The 19,694-nt window shown below is 41.5% G+C and overlaps 2 protein-coding genes across 4 annotated transcripts in view; both read left to right on the top strand.

The window, feature by feature from the left end:
• The window catches only part of ARFGEF2 (ADP ribosylation factor guanine nucleotide exchange factor 2), an 86,612-nt gene extending 75,312 nt beyond the window's left edge, over positions 1 to 11,300 (top strand). For both annotated transcript variants that reach the window (XM_053246762.1, XM_053246761.1), the window contains 8 exons: positions 144 to 282; positions 368 to 422; positions 742 to 856; positions 2,032 to 2,162; positions 3,391 to 3,559; positions 4,928 to 5,066; positions 5,694 to 5,811; positions 6,719 to 11,300. In XM_053246762.1, coding sequence (XP_053102737.1) covers positions 144 to 282; positions 368 to 422; positions 742 to 856; positions 2,032 to 2,162; positions 3,391 to 3,559; positions 4,928 to 5,066; positions 5,694 to 5,811; positions 6,719 to 6,895 — 1,043 coding nt within the window. In that variant the 3' untranslated portion in view covers positions 6,896 to 11,300. The remainder of the gene's footprint in view (positions 1 to 143; positions 283 to 367; positions 423 to 741; positions 857 to 2,031; positions 2,163 to 3,390; positions 3,560 to 4,927; positions 5,067 to 5,693; positions 5,812 to 6,718) is intronic.
• A 6,024-nt stretch (positions 11,301 to 17,324) lies between these two features.
• The window catches only part of CSE1L (chromosome segregation 1 like), a 65,975-nt gene continuing 63,605 nt past the window's right edge, over positions 17,325 to 19,694 (top strand). Inside the window, exon 1 of one of the 2 annotated variants that reach the window (XM_053248360.1) lies at positions 17,325 to 17,485. In XM_053248360.1, the coding sequence (XP_053104335.1) occupies positions 17,341 to 17,485 (145 nt within the window). In that variant the 5' untranslated portion in view covers positions 17,325 to 17,340. Of the gene's footprint in view, positions 17,486 to 17,845; positions 18,069 to 19,694 lie in introns of those variants that run through there. The other variant, XM_053248361.1, reaches the window with a different exon arrangement.

Raw genomic sequence — 19,694 nt, 5'->3', positions numbered from 1 at the left:
TCCAGGACATCTGGTCTTCAGGATGGGCTGCTCAAAATGTCACTGAACAGTGACAAATAAATATAGTTAGAGTAAATATTCTTTGATTTTGTTTGGCATGTTGTTTATTTTTAAATTATAAAAACCCTATTCTTTTGTTGTAGATAATGAGCAGCTGGCTCGATCAGGTACCAACTGTCTAGAAAGCCTGGTAATATTAAATGGGCAAAAATTCAGTCCTGAAGTTTGGGACCAAACTTGCAATTGTATGCTAGAGATCTTCAAAACGACAATTCCTCATGTGTAAGTGTAATTCCATAAACTGTAGAATATATCAACTGGTTTAAAATTAGATTACATTTCTGATCCAGTTGTTTGTTTCCTGCAGCTTGCTAACATGGAGGCCAGCAGGAATGGAAGATGATTCATCCGAGAAGCACTTGGTGAGTGCTCTAATTTCTCCTTAGCCCTCCACTGGAAAACTGTAGACAAAATATATGCATGTGACAGCTTTATGCTTATGCTAATGTGGTAATAGAAAGTAGCCGAGCATTCATCTGTTTATCGGGGCTAAGAAATTTGATTCCAGAATATTAAGAACAGGAGAAAAATACTTAAATAATAATTAGTAGTCTTAACATATGAAGCAGCTAAAGATGCACATTTTGTTTATTATAAATTGCATTTATTTATTATTATAATTGTATTGCCTTACAACTGAGAGTTGTATGATAATCAAACCCGGTTTCTGTTTCCTTCTAGGATCTGGATCTGGATCGCCAGTCTTTAAGCAGCATTGATAAAAATGCTTCAGAAAGGGGGCAAAGCCAATTCTCAAATCCCACAGATGAGAGCTGGAAAGGAGGCCCTTATTCAAGTGAGTTTGCATGTCAGCTTACATATGTGGGGAGACATCCAATCTTCACCGGTTGCTTTCACACTAACCTTTTTTCTCTTTTTAATGTGCCACCTTTTGTTCACTCACTTTTTATGAAGACTCTTGATAACACGATCAAATCATAACATTTCAGTGTTTTCTGTGAAGCCTTTTCATGTTTGGTTTAGACCTGATTTGTGTCATTTATTTATTTTTTACAATAAAATGCAGTTGCAACATCAGTCCTTTTTTTAGGCAAAGTGCTATTTAGACTTTTAAGGGCTACTAAATCTTTCTGCTTCCTGGCTCATCTGGGTTTATTGCTTAATTAGCTACAGTGTAAGAAGGTATCCTTAGATGAGTTGTACCTCCCCTCACTCTGGAAAGACAGAGCCATGCAAGTTCCAGATTTTCTCAGCATCTCGTGGGAGATAGCCACTCTTGTTTCTGACCCTGCCTTGCTCCAAGTAACAAAGTTAATGGTGGCGCAGTGGTAAAACTGCTGCCCTGTAACCAGAAGGTTACAAGTTCGATCCTGACCAGGGGCTCAAGGTTGACTCAGCCTTCCATCCTTCCGAGGTCGGTAAAATGAGTACCCAGAATGTTGGGGGCAATATGCTAAAAATCATTGTAAACTGCTTAGAGAGCTCCGGCTATAGAGCGGTATATAAATGTAAGTGCTATTGCTATTAATTCCCACCCTGTGCTTAAGACACCCTTGATGTAGTTGCTAGCTGGGCGATACAACTTGTTTTTGTATTGCTACCTTAATGAAGAGGTAGAACAGAACTTGCTTATTTGTGAATTCTCCTTCTTGTTTGAACAGTGGTCCAGACACTGGAGCAGGGAGAGGGGCAGGAGGAGGAAATGATTACATTGAAGCTGAACCTAGAACACAAGCATATCCTTCCTTCTGCATCTTCCTTGTGTCTGGAGTGAAAGGGAAATGGCTCAGAACCCTGTTAGGTGGTTTTCGATTTCTCCCACCATGGCATGTGATGACTGTAGAGATCACTAACATGGTAGTCCAGGAATGTTATGTGTCCCTGATGTGTCCACCTGGTGCATGCTTGGAAGGAATCTGCTTTGAAGACAAAGCCTGGAGAGCTGTAGGAGTACCAAATTAAATTGTTCTTACACTTTGACTGAAACTAAGCATACTGATTTTCTTCCAGACCAGAAACTCTTTGCAAGTCTCCTTATTAAGTGTGTTGTGCAGCTGGAATTGATACAGACCATTGATAATATTGTATTTTACCCTGCAACAAGCAAGAAGGAAGATGCTGAGCATATGGCTGCTGCTCAGGTAAGAGGCCTCAAATGTTTGCTTGTGTCACAACAGCTTAGCTGTTGCATATTTCTGAGATGTTAAGCATTACCCTCTCATATGATAGAGGAAGGAGAAAGTATGCAAGGACTCTTACATCTTAAATGTAAGGTCTCCATAGAACAGTGCTTAAAAGATTTCACAAATTTTGAAAATGCTTGTCAATTAAAAAAAAATAATCAAAATAAAAAACTTAGAAGAGACATAACATTCAGGCTTTATGGCAAAAGCATGCGAAGTAAACACATGAAGCAAGATTTCAGTTAAATACATTTTGCTGACTACTGAATGTTTGATATGAATGCTTTGAAGGATAAAGCTGAAGTTGATACTGCCCTGATTTTCTTCAGACTCGGAAAGGTATACAAACGATATGGAATAACTCATATTGTTAAGTAGATATTAAGGTCATTCACACAAACGTTTTACTTTGTTTGGAGGTAGGCTGGTGGGCGGGCAGGCTCCTACCTCTGTCCTTGCAGACAGTTGCCCTTCTCATGAAAGCTATGCTGCTCATGCGGCACACGAGCAGCACCATGGCAAACGGCAGATCTGGGAGGTGGAGGAGGAATTCCTCCAGCATCCCGCAATGCACCACGTCAGGACTGCAGGCAGCCCGAGCAGCCACATAACCAGGGAGTGGGGCAGAAGGGCGTGCTCGCTCCTTTCTAACTCACTATTAGACCAATCCCGGTGCTCCACATGTCCAGGCCAGGGTAGGGCTGGTCGTGTGAACAGCCTCATTGACTTTGATATTAAAACTACTATACTTGTATTAACTGCAGGTAAGAGCAACTTGTATTCGTAGTTATATAACTAACTTTATATTTTAAAAAATGTTTGGTCATCTTTTCTCTACTCACTCCCAAAAGAGAGTGAGTAGAGAAAAGCACCCAAATCAAGGCATCCTACTTCTGAGTTGTGTATTTTTATAGCATATGGATCACCTTTGCATGAAGCCATTGGTGAAAATGTTTGCCTGTGTGCCCCCTTTGTTTTGATTAGATTTGTAGGAAAATGACAGTTGCCACAACTTGAGTAGCCTGTCATACAACCCTGAATGGGAACAGTCTCCTTATCAAAAGCATTCATGGAAACTGTTAAACTGTAAAGCAAGGTGGTGGGTAGGGAAGGAACACACTCTGATGGGATTGTAGGACACTTACTGCCTCAGTCATTATTTCCTATAACTGGATTTCCATCTTAGAGGGACACACTGGATACCGATATCCACATTGACACTGAAGATCAAGGAATGTACAAATACATGTCTTCCCAGCATCTCTTCAAATTATTGGATTGTCTTCAAGAATCTCATTCATTCTCAAAAGCTTTTAATTCAAACTATGAACAAAGGACAGTTCTGTGGAGAGCAGGTAAGCTGGAAAGTATGGGGTGCAGAAGGGTTCTAAAAGCATTTTTCAGTTTCTTTGAAATGTATTCTTGCATGTCACTTTTGATTTAAATCTCTTACATTGTAGCTCTAAAACACCAGTACTCTTAGAGATTAGTACTTTGGCCTTATAATTGCTTCTTCATCACAAAGGAACTGTGCAAACTGGATTCTAGTGGAAGCGTTGACTGATTTTCTAGGAAACAGATCAAAATGTTAGGAGCCAGACACTGGACACCAGACAAAATTACCAGACTTGGTGACGGATGTTATGGGGAGAGAATAAATGTGCTTCTCTTCTTCCTGGGAGGCAAACCTTGATGCTTTGTGGACTTTGGGGGCCAAATTTAGCACCAAAGCTTATTTTTCTGCAGACCCTACAGAATGTGTAGTTTCACTGAAGGCCAGAACTAAGTCTGTAAAGGCCAAACTACACGTTACATGTAAACACACATAATGGTAGCTAAATAGCCCATTTTGAAACTGGAAAAGCCACTTTGGAAGCAGACAATAGAGTGATCCAGGGCAGAAGCAGGCAGGCAGATTAAGTAGGTGAGGAAACAAAGAAGTAGGGATGTGCAAAAACCTGTTCAGAGGCCCTTTTATGGGGCTCCGAACAGGTTCGAACATGGGGCTGGTTCGAAGGCCCCGGGGGGTGGCACTTTAAGGGCGGGGGGAGGGTGCACTTACCCCTCCCATCACTTTCCCCCCGCCAGTGTTATTTTTTCGTAAAAACCTTTGGGGCGGCAGCATTCCTCCCTGCCGCCCCATTGCCCTCCTCGGCTGGAAGTGGCCAGAAGTACCAGGTGTGCATGCGCACGTGGGTTGACAGAACCTAAGGGGTATACTCGTGGGTCATATGGGCCATAACCCAGAATTTGGCCTAAAATAAGCCAAATCTGGCAACCATTCCTGCCACTTTCAGTCAAGGTGGGCAACGAGGTGGCGGGGAGGTACACTGCCACCCCGACGGTTTTTATGAAAAAATAACGCTGGCAGGGGAAAAGCGGTGGGAGAGATAAGTGTACCCCCCCGCCCTTAAAGTGCCACCCCCCCACCCTTAAAGCGCCACCCCCGGGGCCTTCGAATCGCCTAGCCGTGGTTCCGTGCACATCCCTAGGAACGAGTGCCTTCCCTCGGTGACCTGTGACTCAGACTGAAGAGAAGTAGCAGGCCCTAAGGCAGAAGGGGAAGATTGTTGGTCAACATCTAAGACTTCCTGGGAAATCTATCTCTTGAACCATTGTCTCCATAGCCAAGATTTCATTTTGGATTTTAGGTGTGGAATTACTTTACCTTGTGTTATGCCTCTGGTAGAATGTGTGGTTGTATCACTGTCCTTAATTTCTAGGTTTCAAAGGGAAATCAAAGCCCAATCTTTTAAAACAAGAAACCAGCAGTTTGGCTTGTTGCCTGAGAATCCTCTTCCGAATGTATGTTGATGAAAACCGCAGAGATTCCTGGGAAGCTATACAAGAGAGACTCCTGAAGTGAGAATTATATGTACCCTCAAAATTGTTTCTAGGATACAGACTGTTGTCTGATTGCTAATGGCTACAAAATTCTGATGCCTATATGGAATCCTCTTTCAAAAGGTTCCAACCACTTCAATATAGGAACCCAGTTGGGACGAGCAAAGTGATATGTATGCAGATTGGATCCCTCTGTTGAAACTAAGGAGGAAACAAGCATATGAGAAAACACACATACTGACTTGAGTGTGTTTCTGTTAAATTTTAGTTCCAGTTATTGAGGCAAAACTGTTCAAAAATGTAAATAGGAATCCTCCTAATGAATGAGTTTGAATAGGCTGAAGCTTTGCATAAGGAAAATGAAAGCCTTTTGAATAACAGCTGGAAAATCACTGATTTGTAGATGTAGCCACAATATTTCATTGGTCATTAGTATCTTCAGTTGTGTAGTTTTTTAAAACACTCACACACTAATATTAAAATAAAAACCATAGGGTTCTTTTTCCTTTTTTTACTCTATTAAAGTCAGTCTTTCAAAACTCCTACTTGTACTAATTGACTTGAGGATAGTTAGGGAAATGCTTTCACACTATTTGCTTACTGTACTTCTTTATATAAATTAATATGTGCATAATCTTTCTGTAGTGTGTGTAGTGAAGCGATGGCCTATTTTATCACCGTGAACTCAGAAAGCCACCGAGAGGCCTGGACCAATCTCTTGTTGTTGCTTTTAACAAAAACACTAAAAGTCAGTGACAAAAAGGTAAGAGGAAAACAAACAGTAAGAAAAATATTTCCCTACACTAGACTTATCCCCAAGGGGAAATCCTGGATAGGTCAAAATCTAGGAAATATGTTCCGTGGTGGCCTCAAGATCTATTGGACTTGCCTATCAGTTGACGTCTTCATCTGATTGGTCCTCCCAAGTGTGCTGCCTTCTGAAAGTTAGATAATGAGGACAAAGATGGGATCTCCTGGGTGGTGGTACAAGAATTAGGGAATCCTCCCATGGGCACTCACCTGGCACCAACTTTATTAGTTTTTTAAACACCAGGTAAAGGCTATGTTGTTCACCCAAGCTTTGAGTGGGTAATAATTTAATGCTGTGTTATTTGTTGTGGGTGGTGTTATAGCCAGTACATTCTTGGTTGTATGTTTTAAATTGATTATGTTAATTTATTTGTTAGCTGTCTAAGAACTTGTTTTATTCAAAGGTGAGATGGAAGAGTTTTAAACAAAAAGAATAAATTTTGATAGTATGGTGTGCTCGGGAGGCTTGCAGTTTTCAAGCCTGGATGCTGCTATGTCAGACCAATGGCCTGCAAGTTGCACAGCTTTACATGAGAATTTCCCATTGGCCCATGCTGCTGCAGGCTTTTTGTGCAAGATACTTAAGATACTTTTGTGCGTAGATACTTAATGCAGCATGCTGTACTTCAGGAGCACTACTTACATTAGGAACAATGTAGGTAGCGCTCCTGAAGTGTGGGCCTGTTGCTTTAAGTATCTGTGCATTTGCACAAGATCGCCGATGCTTCCTTAGATGCCTGCAGCAGAGCAGGCTGATTGGAAACATCTGCATAACATTATGCAACATGCGGGCCAATAACAGTAAGGGTTTTTTTTGCTTTTGGAAAAACATTTATTTTATCTTCTTTTCTTCTTCAAAGTTCAAAGCACATGCTTCAACATATTACCCCTACCTATGCGAAATAATGCAGTTTGACCTGATCCCAGAGCTCCGAGCTGTTCTGCGGAAGTTCTTCCTGCGTATTGGTGTAGTGTTCAAAATCTGGATTCCTGAAGAACAGTTACGGACATCAGGGACCCACTCACTTGCATGGTAGCTCCATAGTTGCTCTTTTCCAAAGCTTCAGTCGTGCGAAGTTCCAAGGATGGATACAGAAAGAATGAAATTCATACCTGGAAGGTCTCAACGAAGAAGAAATCATGGGAGTAGCAGGGTTATATTGATCCAGATGGTATTTCTGGAGGAAAACTGTTTGTCTCCTTTAATATTCTGGCTGCCCTATAAGAATAGCTGTTGGCGTTTTCACAATTTAATGTAGTAAATGTCAAGTCATTCTTATCACTCAGCTTGTCTCTTCAAATCTGTTGTTTGCAATGGTTTCCTCTTAATGCCTTCCAGCTAATTGCCTATAATTTGCCAGTAATTATTAATGAATGGAACCTCTTTCCCTTGGATAATACCAAATATATTCATATAGGTGTGTGGTGTTAGCAAATGTGTTAATAAATACTTTAGAGAGGGCTAAAAGTCACCTGAGAATCATGTTGGACTATTTCTCTTTTCCACTGGGGTACATCAAGTTGAAAACATGTGTATTAAGCTGGGTCCTTTTTTGAATGGCATGGCATTGTCTGTGTTGTATCCACATGGCCAGATGGTGATTGGATGGTAGTATGACCAACCACCCAGCAAAAACCCAATATAATTTTTGTCTCCAGCTATCATCCCTACCATCGATGTGCTATATGCTGCCAAATGTGTGCAGTACATTGGTCCCAGGGTAGCCCCATATTGGGTTGGCCTGGAACTATTTTTTCATCATATGAAAGTATCCCTTGATACTGGGTTTGTAGTTTATACTATGCTTTCCAATATCTATTGTTACAAAGGAAATACTGCCCCAAAACCAGCAGGAGAAATTACACATAGCCTTTTAATGCAGTTATTAAATCCTTGACTTGAATGGGTAAGAAGTGTGATGGCTTTGAATATGCTTGATGTTTAATAATATGGAGCAAGTGGAAAAATGAAACTTTTAATCTTTTGAGGTACACATTGAATGAAGTAAACTTATACCGGTTGATCAAGTCATCCCTTTTTGAATAATATATACATTAGCATTTGGGTAGAGGCAGTTCAGTCTTTAATGTTGTATTGAGATATTTCTATTTTTACTGTAGGACTATGAGTTATATAGTTTTTTTAATTGCCTGGTTGGTCCTCATTTTGATGGCATAACGGAGAAAAGACCGGTTTCCTTTGGGACTCCTTGATTTATTAATATAAGTGCACATGTACTTAAATCGAAATCCTGTTTGTTAGGTGGCAATAGGAAGGAATTAGGAAACTATCAAATTTTATCAGTGCAGTTCTATTAGCTCTACTGACTTTGGATCCAAGGGGATTTTGAGTTTGGGTTTTGAGTTTGGGTTTTGAGTTTGGTTTTTTTGATAGGAACATGTTTTAGTATCCTTGGCTGCATAAAGGCAATAGTTTTGTGAGATATAACAGGCTAGAATCTACTGTGTAGTTGTATTTGTCTCTGATATGAGCACAATATTTGTATAAGAGGGCAGGAAGAAATGGTTTCCGTCCAAATGTATTTTTAAAAATGCAAGCGCAAAAGTATTATCAAACATATTTTGGGCTGTCCACATCCGCAAACAAAAATTTAAAAAGTATTAAGTATAAGGAGTGGGGTGAATTGTGTATGGTGGGCTGCAATCCTAAACAAATGTATTTGAAGTCAATTCCATTGAAGATAACTTTTGAATTTAAATGTCTTTTGGATTAATGTGTTTGGAAGTTCTTGCTTTGTAAATTGAGTTTGGCTGTTAGTGCAACCAAAGTCATTTGTACTTTGGAAGAACCAGAATTGATGGCAGGATTTATGAAATACTGGTGCTTGCTTGCCGTCTCAAGTTAACTTTTGTGTATGGCAAAGCATTGTGTTTTGCATTTGTTTTGTGTTTGGCCATCCACATGATATGTGTAAACTCTTTCTGACATTTAATTTCTCTACCAAAGAATTTTACATAGCAACATTTTGTCTCATGTGAAGTACATTGACAGAAATATAAATAACTTATTAAATAGAATTGTGGTAATCTTCTGCTGTGGGCAAAAGGTTAAGTGGAGGGCAAAAAGAGTTTAACTTCCTTTGGCATTTACAGCCATTCAAACTTGTTTGCAATTTAAAGAGACATTTCATCATGTGCTTCAAGAAGTCATTTATATTTATATTTATTTTTACATCCATATACTGCCCCATATTTTTCTTGTGATTGGACTATTTATTCTCCCCCACCCCCCATGTTGTGGTTCTGCTATTAATGTGTTGTCCAAATGCAGCTTGGCCCCATCCTTTTTTTGTCAAACATTCCCGGTTCGAACTGGCCCGTTTGACTCCATTAGGGGAGCATGGCAGCACTACAACCGGTGTTTCAAAATCTGGATGAGAAGTGCAATACTCAAGAATTGAAATATCTTCCAAATATTTGCAATGTAAAATACTGTGAAGAAGCTTTATATATGAAACCTTTGCGGCTTTGCTTATACATAGAATACTCTGATCATAAAATACAGAGCCTTTTAAAGCCTTAGTGTTAAATGACTTTATTTCCTTAGGAGAGCTGTGTTTAGCAGTCAATGGCTGCATTTTTCAAATGACAGAACTTTACTTTAAAGACACTTAGAAAAAAATCTAGAATACCATATGGTCTTTAGGGGACAGGCAGAAGGGAAGAGAAGAAGAGATTCCATAACAGGCTTTCCCCATGTTTCTGAAAGTTTGTGTGCATAGTAGAGTGGTGGAGAGTGATACAGTCGTACATGTGATGTCTGAATGTGTTCTTATAGTGGCTGTTGGTTTCAATGTACCTTTTTTTGGCAATGCCAAATTTGGCCGACAATCATAACAATGATAGGAATTATTCCCAGAATCCTCCACAGGAATTTATTTGACCTCTGATCCTGAAGCAGGTTTTGAGGGCAAAACACAGTATTTCCTGGGGCACCTTCTTTCAAGCCATATAAAGTTTTATTGAGCTAGCATTACTTGACAGCAGAACTTTGCATCATGCGTCCAATGCAAGATTAAGCTTCTGTGCAAGATGTAGGCCTAGCAGGCATATCATGCTATCAACCTCTTCACGATGGTTAAGGAATCGGGAGGAAGCCATGGACTCTGGTGGGCCACAGGCTCTCTCTTCCCCTTCCCTAGCATTTAATGACCCTCCTCACTTTGTTGGATTTTTGACAAGCAGATGTAATGCTATTAGTGGCTAATACTGATCAGGTTCCCTTGTAACCAAAGTTTGCATATCTTCTTTAATTCCTAGTTTAAAACTCTGGTTAAGATGGAAACTCTGATTAGGGATAATCATAGACAGTTAGTGCTGGTCAGTTGCAGTGCTAAATGATGATTAAAGGTAGAAGGGGAATCTGAACCAGAGAGGGAAGGAAGGAACACACAAGCCTGCCATCCTGCTCCCAATCTCTTATCTGCGGTCATTGGCATTTTATTTGCATCAGCCCAGAGAGTGTTCTTATGTGCTCTTATGATTAAAACTAGTCATGTTGCAAATGAGTGTGTTAGAATATGGTCTTGCAAGATACACAGATCTACATGCAGTCTTCTCATTGTGTCAGTACTTGGAAGTGGCATCCTACAAGAATCTGGTGAGAAACAAGAGAGTTAACTTGTTGACAGACATCCTGAAAGTGAATATTATTTTGCTGCTCCCAATATTATCTCCTGGAGCAAGTAGCATTTTTAGTTTTCTTTTTAAATACCCTTTTCTGGAAGTGATCTTATTTATGTAAATTCTAAAACACAAATGGAACAAAACCCCAGTACAGCTTCTCTAATTAAAATTCTATAGAATGCATTCAAATTAAGGCTGGAGACTGCATATGTCTTAGCCTGCATATTTGCACACAAGCTGGTTTATTTTTAATAAGTGATGGAATGAAGTCTGCTTAAATGGTTTGTGCATTGCATTTTATACGGATTGCTCACTCACCACTGGCATAGTCATCCAGAAGTTAATATAAGCCAGTGTAAATGGCCAGTGAAATTTGCCCTTAAGTATTTAAAAATTAACTAGATGATGTGCTGTAAACTTTGGCGTGAAGCAAACAAAAAAATGTTGATCTGTGAGAGGTGCAGTTCCCTAAATGTCTTAACATTTTGTCCAGAATATCTCTTTGCAACTTTAAATAAAATATACTTTGTGCAAAATGTATGTTTTATCTATATAATGCCTAAAAATAGTTATGAGCTACTTTTTTCTTAAGAGATCTTCTATTATGAAGTGCATTTAATATCATTAAGTTAATGAAAAGCATTCCTTGCCCGATGGATGTATACATTTTTGAGAGAATAGCAAAATAATTATATAATATGAAAAGCTATGTAAAGTTTTTTACATAAAATATTATGTATAATACTGTTGTATTCCATGCTTTAATCAGGTGGTTAAATAAAGTTTAAAAACAAATTTCATTTTTTAAATGTACTGTTTTTAAAGCTTACACAAAGTATTTGCATCTAATTTGTTGTGGTGATTCTGTAAGGACTCTAGAGAAGGGAGACGGTTATATAACATGTCTTTCTATGTTAAAGGAGGTCTAGACAGATTAATGAAGTCCATCAGTGGCTACTGGTCTTGATGGCTATAGGCTATTTCCGTGTACAAAAGCAGGATGCCTCTGAATACCGTTTGCAAGGGAGCAACATCAGAAAAGGGGCACAAGGAAGAAGAATATTTATATACCACTTTTCAGCAAAAGTTCAGAAAGCGGTTTATATAGATATAAATAAAATGGCTCCCTGTCCCAAAGGACTTACAAGCTAGAAAGAAAGAAACATGATAGATACCAGCAACAGCCACTGGAGGGATGGATAGGGCCAGTTGCTTCCCCTCTGCCAAATAGAGAGAGTCATCACTTTTAAAAGGTGCCTTTTTGCTCAGTTGGCACGGCTTAATCTCTTGTTTGTGGGCTTCCTGGGAGCATCTGGTAGGCCACTCTGGGAGGTATCCAGCAAGCCTTTTATGTTATGTTTCATGCTCAGAGCTTAGTAGTGCACATAATCTTCTGACCATCCTCTCCTACAATAATGATGAACCCTCCACCCCAACCTTTTTCAGATGAACAAATAAGTTTTTCCTAGTTTGAATCTCAGTTAAGAAATTAAATGCAGTGTTTTCTAACATGGCTTTATATCTTTCCCTAATTGAGTTTTTATAATTGGGCTGTTTCCATAATCATTGCATATTCCTGTTACCCAGTAAGTATACCAAGACTGATGCAGAAGTGGAAATGGTTTCTGCTCACAATGCAAAGAGATGCATTACAGGGAACTTATCATGCAACACCTGGGAAGGATGCCGATACATGATGTACACAATGAGTCCTCTGACATCAGGGCCACACTTGCACCGCTGTTTTCATAATGAGGATCACTTTCCAACTCCCTCCACACACCTTTACACATTGTTGAAGGATATACTCTTCTTGCTGTCTGCTACATTCATTTTACTCAGCAACAGTCTACCATCCACTGCTTTGTAAAAAATGAGAGTGTACTTGGCATGTTATGTCAAATCATGTGAATTGTAAAGAACATATCAGATAAGCCTAAGCTATATAAAGGTTTTTGTTCTCTACCAATATTTAGTGTATGTCATTTTAAAGCATGTTGGCCATTGCAGCATATGAACAGCATTGAGAATTCTATGTAGTAAGGCAGAGTTGACAGATCCAGATAGGGGACTGCATGGAATGTGGATGGAAGAGGAGGATTTATTATGTTATGCAGTCAGAGCAGCATTTAGGGTCTCTAATCTCCCTGAGGACTTAGTCTACTGTCTTCTAGGGCCATTTTGGAAGCGTCTCTTGGGTTATCTGCAGATTTTGGGTCAAAGTACATAGGACACCAGGGTTCAAACTACACATAATATTGATTGCATGTAGGTGTTTGACATGGGGTGTGTGTCTTAACTCCTTTCCCACCCCCTGCAAGCTTTCCACTCTCAAACTGCTTTTCTTCTTTCCGGAGGAAAAGAACAGGTACCTTTGTGTTTTCCTTCAAGCCCAAAAGCGGCTTGGGGAGGGTGGCAGTTTGAAGGTACAAACCAGCAGCACGAAAGAAGCTGCTCTTTCCTCTTATACTCACCTCCTGCTGGTTTCCTGTTTTGAGATTGCAGCCTGGGTGATTGCTTTTGGGTGGGTAGGGCACAAAGATGTACACATGATTAACGTGAACCCTAGTGTGTAGCTTTTCCTCCCCCAGCATGCTTTCCTGGAAAAGACCACATTCCAAGAATGCAGGCTGCCTTGGAACACTCACAGGGGGAGGAGGGGTTCAACCCGTTCCCTGCCAACATTTTTCCATTGAAAAATCACCACTGCTTTTCCCTCCATGGGATGGAAGTGATTGTAACCAGAAAAATTCATGAAAGGAAGAAAAGGGTTTAAAAGCCCTAATCACTCTCCTCTTCCCTACAGGGGAAGACTACAACCTCCATCACTGTATTATGTAGACTAAGAAAACCCCAGGAGCAAAAATCACAACTCAATAACATGTAGTTGGTCCTTCCATATGCACAATTTCAGGGGCGTAATAAGGCTGGAGTGGGCCCAGAGACAGAATTTTAAAATGGGCCCCTCGCTGATACACACACACACACCCCACATGTGACTTGCCTCTGGGGGGGCCCTCGAGGTGTGGGGGCCCCCAGGCAGCCGCCTCCCCCTGCCTAATAGTAGTTACGCCCCTGCACAATTTTATGTTCCAGTACGCATCTGGCAGCTAAAGTTAAATACTTTGTTCTTGTCTCAGATGTGGTCTGCTGGCTAGTGACGCTTGTATCATTGTTATACTAAGCTGCTGTAAGCCACTGAGCTTTCCAAATGAAGAATGGAATATAAGCAAATATATAAATATTTGTTTTACAGCTCCAAACCAACATAAGAGTAGCCCTGCTGGATCAGGCCCAGAATCCTGTTTCACACATTGGCCCACCAGATGTCTTTGGGAAGCCCCCAGAGAGATTGGCCTGCCCTCTTTCCTGCAACTGGTAATCAGAGACATCTTGCTTCTGAGGCTGGAGGTGACCTACAGTTATCAAACTACTGTAGTAGTTATTGGTAGACCTCTCCTGCATTGATATGATTTGTCCAAGCCCCTTTTAAAGCTATGCAGTCTGGTGGCCATCACAGGGGCGTAACTATAATAGGGCAAGGGGAGACAGTTGTCTGGGGGCCCACTGCCTTGGCACCCCCCAGAGGCAAGTCGCATGACTGACTCCCCCAGCTGCACACCCGCCTGGGCTTCCTTCTGTTGTATTCATCCTCCGAAATTGATGTGAGAGTTAAGACCTGGAGCTCCCAGAACAGCATGTCTTTCTCTAGTACCATTAAATGACTTTCATCGTCCACAAGTTACAAAACCTTTAAAAAAATAATTTAGGATGATGTTCTATTGTGGCACATAGGTTAGTGTGTGTGTATATAAACTTTACTTCGTGGGGGGGGGCATTTTAAAATCTTGGCTCTGGGCCCACTCCAACTTTGCTACGCCCCTGGGCCATTACCACATCCCATGACAGAAAATTCCATAGGTTTAATTATGCACTGTGAAAAAGTGCTTCCTTTTGTTATGTCTGAACTTCCTAGTAGTTTCATGGGATGACCCTTGGTTCTAATGTTATATGAAAGGCAGAAGCGTAGCAAGGTTGGAGTGGGCCCAGAGACAAGATTTTAAAATGGGCACCCCCTCACTGAAGCTCAGCTCATGAAGTAAAGAAATCTTAAATTTATTTTAAAGGCGCCAGTGTGGTGTAGTGGTTAGAGTGCTGGACTAGGACCGGGGAGACCCGAGTTCAAATCCCCATTCAGCCATGAAACTAGCTGGCTGACTCTGGGCCAGTCACTTCTCTCTCAGCCTAACCTACTTCACAGGGTTGTTGTAAGGAGAAACTCAAGTATGTAGTACAGCGCTCTGGGCTCCTTGGAGGAAGAGTGGGATATAAATGTAATAAATAAATAAATTGAGGCTGAATAGTGGTAACAAAAAGCATAGTTATACACACACACACACCCCTATGTGCCACAATAGAACATCATCCTAAATTATTTTTTAAAAGGTTTTGTAAATTGTGGATGATGCAAGTCATTTAATGGTACTAGAGAAAGACATGCTGTTCTGGTAGCTCCATATCTTAACACTCACATCAATTTGGGAGAATGAATACAACTGAAGCACAGCTGGGGGAGTCAGTCATGTGACTTGCCTCTGGGGGCTCCCCCAAGGCAGTGAGCCCTCTGACAACTGTCTCCCCTTGGCCCTATTATAGTTACGCCCCTGATGAAAGGGAGATAAATTTATCTTTATCCACTCTCTCCACACCATCCATAATTCTATAGGCCTCTATCATGTCTCCCCTTAGACTTTTTTAAAAGATTAAAAAGCCCCAAGTGTTGTAAACTTGCTTCATAAGGAAGGTGTTCTAGGCCCCTGATCATCCTGGTTGCCCTCTTCTGCACCTTTTCAAGTTATATAATATTTCTTGTGAGATATGATGACCAGAACTGTACACAGTACTTCAAATGTGGCCACACCATAATTTGTATATTAGGAGTTTTATTTTCAACCCCTTTCCTAATGATTCCAAGCAAGAGATTTGACTTTTTCCCAGTTGCTGAACACTGAGTTAACATTTTCAATGCAGAACCCCAAACATTCTGAAATAATTAACTCTCTCAGCAATGAAGTCACCAGATATAAGCTGTATTTGATTTCATTGCTGAGAGAATTCATAATTTCAGAAATGTTTGTATTTCCAAATCAGTACAGTGGAAGCTCTCTGCCTACTCACTCACCCCACCACATCCTATTTTCTCCTCATGAACATTCTAGCTGATCTGAACATGCTTCAATACAGTGGAAGCAGTTATGGCTCTGAGCACAATAATTGGTCTGATTTGGGCTTGGCCCCATGTAAAGCAGTCAGATTGCACATCTTAAATTGCAGGAAGGTCGTCTCTAGCAAATGGTATCAGTTTCATCCATGTTTTTTATGAAATGTATCTTTATCCACTCTCTCCACACCATCTATAATTCTATAGGCCTCTATCATGTCCCCTCTTAATCATCTTTTTTTTAAGATTAAAAAGCCCCAAGTGTTGTCATGGTCTACATTACCCGTTGGACCATTAATGGTCCACATCACTCCTTATCAGAGTGGTCTGAAAGGGGTTAAGCCCCAACAAAGTCAGTCAGATTTGACAATTTAGACTTATGTACATTATTTCCCAACAGATACTCCTTATTTCAGCCATGCATCTTATGAGGCAAGTAATGGCCCCAAGGTGGGCGTGCATCCCCTAAATGCCTTATTATGCATGTTTTTTGACACGAGCTCTTGGACTATAAATGTCATCTTGTGATTTAGATGACATGAGGCAGTGATGTCATGTGCAATACTAATGATACTCAATTGAAACCAAATCATCCCCAGTGCAGATGGGAATGCTGCACTGTCCTGGTTAATGTATGCTTCTCCTCACACACAAATGCAAAGACCCTGCTTTATCTTCTATGCATGTAATCAGTACAGAATTTTTTAAAATCTGTAAAATCTGTCTATCAGCAAAGCGTGGAAGAAGCTAGGAATGGTGGATGCATTTGGCATGTTATTTACTAGGGACTAGCCTCATGGAACATACTGGGTTTACCTGTAAGCAAAGCAGCACAGAAGCAGCCTTTGCAGCTAGAAACTTATGCAAAATTACTTGGGTGTAAGTCCTACTGAAATCAATAGGACTCCCCATTCCGAGGAACGCATCCAGTAAAACTCCTTCCTACTAACAAGTGTTGGACTGCGCTGGGAAAATACGTAGGAAATTGCCTACTTTGGTAAGCAACATAGGAAGCTGCGTTATACCGAATCAGACCATTTGTCTATCTATCTCAGTATTGTCTACACAGACTGGCAGCAGCTTCTCCAAGGTTGCAGGCAGGAGTTTCTCTCAGCCGTATCTTGACAATGCCAGGGAGGTTACTTGGATGTTTCTGCATGCAAGCATCCAGATGCTCTTTCCAGAGTGGCCCCATCCTCTAAAACGAATATCTGACAGTGCTCACATGCCTCCCATTCAAATGTGAACCAGGGCAGACCCTTCTTAGCAAAGGGATCAATAGATGATTAATATTTTCCTCAGGGAGGAGCCATTCATGCTTTAGGATGACTAAAAGTCCATTCCGGGAGCAATGGAAGAAAAGGGAGTGAGTCTACTACTACGCAAATTCCGTGGCGCAGATTGGTGACTCCGAATTCAGGGGGGAAGTTGCTTGCCTTACACACCACATTGACTTGATTCTTCCCCCTGCTTAGCCATGCTCTGATGCATTGTGGGAAGACACTGGGAAGAAGAAGCTGATTGGCTGACCTGGCTTCAGAAGGCGCACGCTTGAGATTGGTTGGGGCTTCCGGAGAAACCAGCCGCTGATTGGCTCTGCCTTGCGGGAGCTGGATGGTGTCCTGCGTGATGCCGTCACTGCGCCGCCGCCGCGCCCTCTCACCGAGGTTTGAATGTGAAGCGGAGCTGGAGGAGGAGCTGCTGCTACGGCTACTTTTACCCTTGTCGCCGCCACCAACGCTGTTGGGGGACCCGCCAGGTAAGGCTGTGTGGTCAAACACCACAGCCCATCTCTCTTCGGCAGGGTCTAGAGCCTTGGGGAGGGAGAATGGGGGGCGGCGAGGGGCCTTCGAGCTTCGCATTTTTTTATTTGGGCAGTGGCCGGGCTGTGGGCCCGCGGCGCCGAGGAGGGAGGGGCACATCTGAACATGCTGCGTCCAGATGAGCCCTCCCCTTCTGCCTACGCGTGCCTTCGTTGGCTCTTAAGCCTGGCCTGCGATGAAAGCATCCCGTTGATTGGCTTTCGCAGCTGTCACTCTGGAGGGGAATAACGAGGTTGTGTGGGCCGAACAGTCTCAATCACGTCCCCGCTCCATTTTTCCTTTTCCTCTTCATCACCTGTGGCTCGTCCACTCTTGATGACACCTTTCATCTGGATTGCGGGGTTGGGGTGAAGAAGTCTGAAGGGACCGAAGCCCTCGCTCTCATGAGGCACCTGCCTCTTTATTTTCTCCGCTCACAGTGTAGATGCCAACGAGGCTTAATCTCTAAAAAGACGTACTTGGGGCTCCAGTCTGTATGGAAACTTCTGTCTCCTAATTAGAGGCCGATACAGTTTTGCTGTAGGTACTCAGTGGTGATAGAGCCATTTTTAAATACCTGATCCTTATGATGTACTTTTATAAAGCATTCAAGGCATTTCATATACCTCTATTTTAGTAATCCTTGCATCAGTAATGCTTTCCCTGCATTATGCAAATTGAGCCTTAGAGAAGTGTGGCTTGCCTAAGGTCATTTAGTGAGCCTGCAGCAGAGGGGAGATTTGAGTCAGGTTTGATCTCTGCCTGTGCAGTTCAAAAGTAACCACTTGGAAATAAGTGCTGCTCATTTCAGGGTAACCTCATGCTCATCTCTTGGTACTGCAGCTTGCAGATAGGGAGGTGGTGAGAGCATCTGATTTATCAATGCTGAAAACTACATCTTACCCCTGGTTTTGTTATTCAAACATCTAATTCCGTTGTATTCCTGTTCCTTGGTGCTCATTTCCTTGGTGGGCAATTCCTTGGTGCTTGTTTCCAAGTCAAACTGTGTGTAACTATATGCAATTGCTCAGGTCTGGCTCTTATCAGCTTTTCCTTTCCTCTTCCCCTTGTAATATTTTACATTGCTGAGATGTTTTGCCAGCTTCTTGGGGCAGGGGCCTCTCACTTTTTGTTCTGTTAATTGCCATGGACAGTGATGGTCCTGCATAATTACTAATGATACATTATAAAGTAGTTTCAACCTGTCTTTGCCAATGGATTATCTATGCAGTTGTGCTAGTAGTTCAAAAGGTAGGTTACAAAAAGCAAAGCTTAGGAGGACTTGTGACAAGCATGTCCAAAGAAACACAAATGAAGGTGAGTGCTGTTCTCCATGGCAGTAGGCTGAGTCTGTAATGCACAGCAGGATCTTTTCAGAAGCAAGCAGAAATGGATGGTTTCCTCTGCAAATGCTGACTAAGTAGAAAAACTGTCAAGGGTTTTTTTGGGGGGGTATGTTGTTATTTTAAGGGATTCGAACCAGCAACCTCTTGCTCACTGGGCAAGTCATTTCCCTGCTGCGCAATTAGGTGGCCAGTGGATCTGATGAAATTAAAAAGTCTGTAGTTCTCTCTAAAAATAATCAAAGAGCGAGAACCCTGCCCATTAGGTCCGGGAGAAAATTCCATTGTCTCAGAACCATTGGTATAAAAGTCCTGTTTCTAGCTACAGAGGTTTGTGTATCTCACAGTGAAGGAATATGAAAATGGGCTTGATGTCCAGAACATAGCTGGTGATATAGCACTGATACAGGAGGGGTGTCTTTGAGTTCAAGGTTGTGAAAGGCTTACAAGTTTAACACCAGTACTTTGAATTGGACTTGCAAGCACACATGTAACTGATGCACTTCGTGCAAAATGGATTGAGTATGTTCACACCTAATATTTGTTTTCGAGTTTTGCATCAATTAAAGCTTTTGGGTCATCTTTAAAGACAGCTCCACATGGAGCTCATTAGAGCATGACACTTAGAATTTGCAAAGGCATGGTACAATAAAGGGCAGAGCCTATGCAATATATGCAGTTGCTAAAGCATGCTCCTGGCCATCACACAGATATGTGCTTCTCAAAAGCCATGGCCAGATCAGAGTACCCCTTTGTACCTGTTTAGGTAAGAGAATCACAGTCAACTCAATTACTTCCAAGTCCTAAGGGTTTCCCACTAATG

This window comes from Hemicordylus capensis, chromosome 4 (assembly GCF_027244095.1).
Source record: "Hemicordylus capensis ecotype Gifberg chromosome 4, rHemCap1.1.pri, whole genome shotgun sequence".
NCBI classification, from domain to species: domain Eukaryota; kingdom Metazoa; phylum Chordata; class Lepidosauria; order Squamata; family Cordylidae; genus Hemicordylus; species Hemicordylus capensis.
Note: the sequence above shows the minus strand (reverse complement) of the source record. Positions and strands in the feature narration are given on the sequence as shown.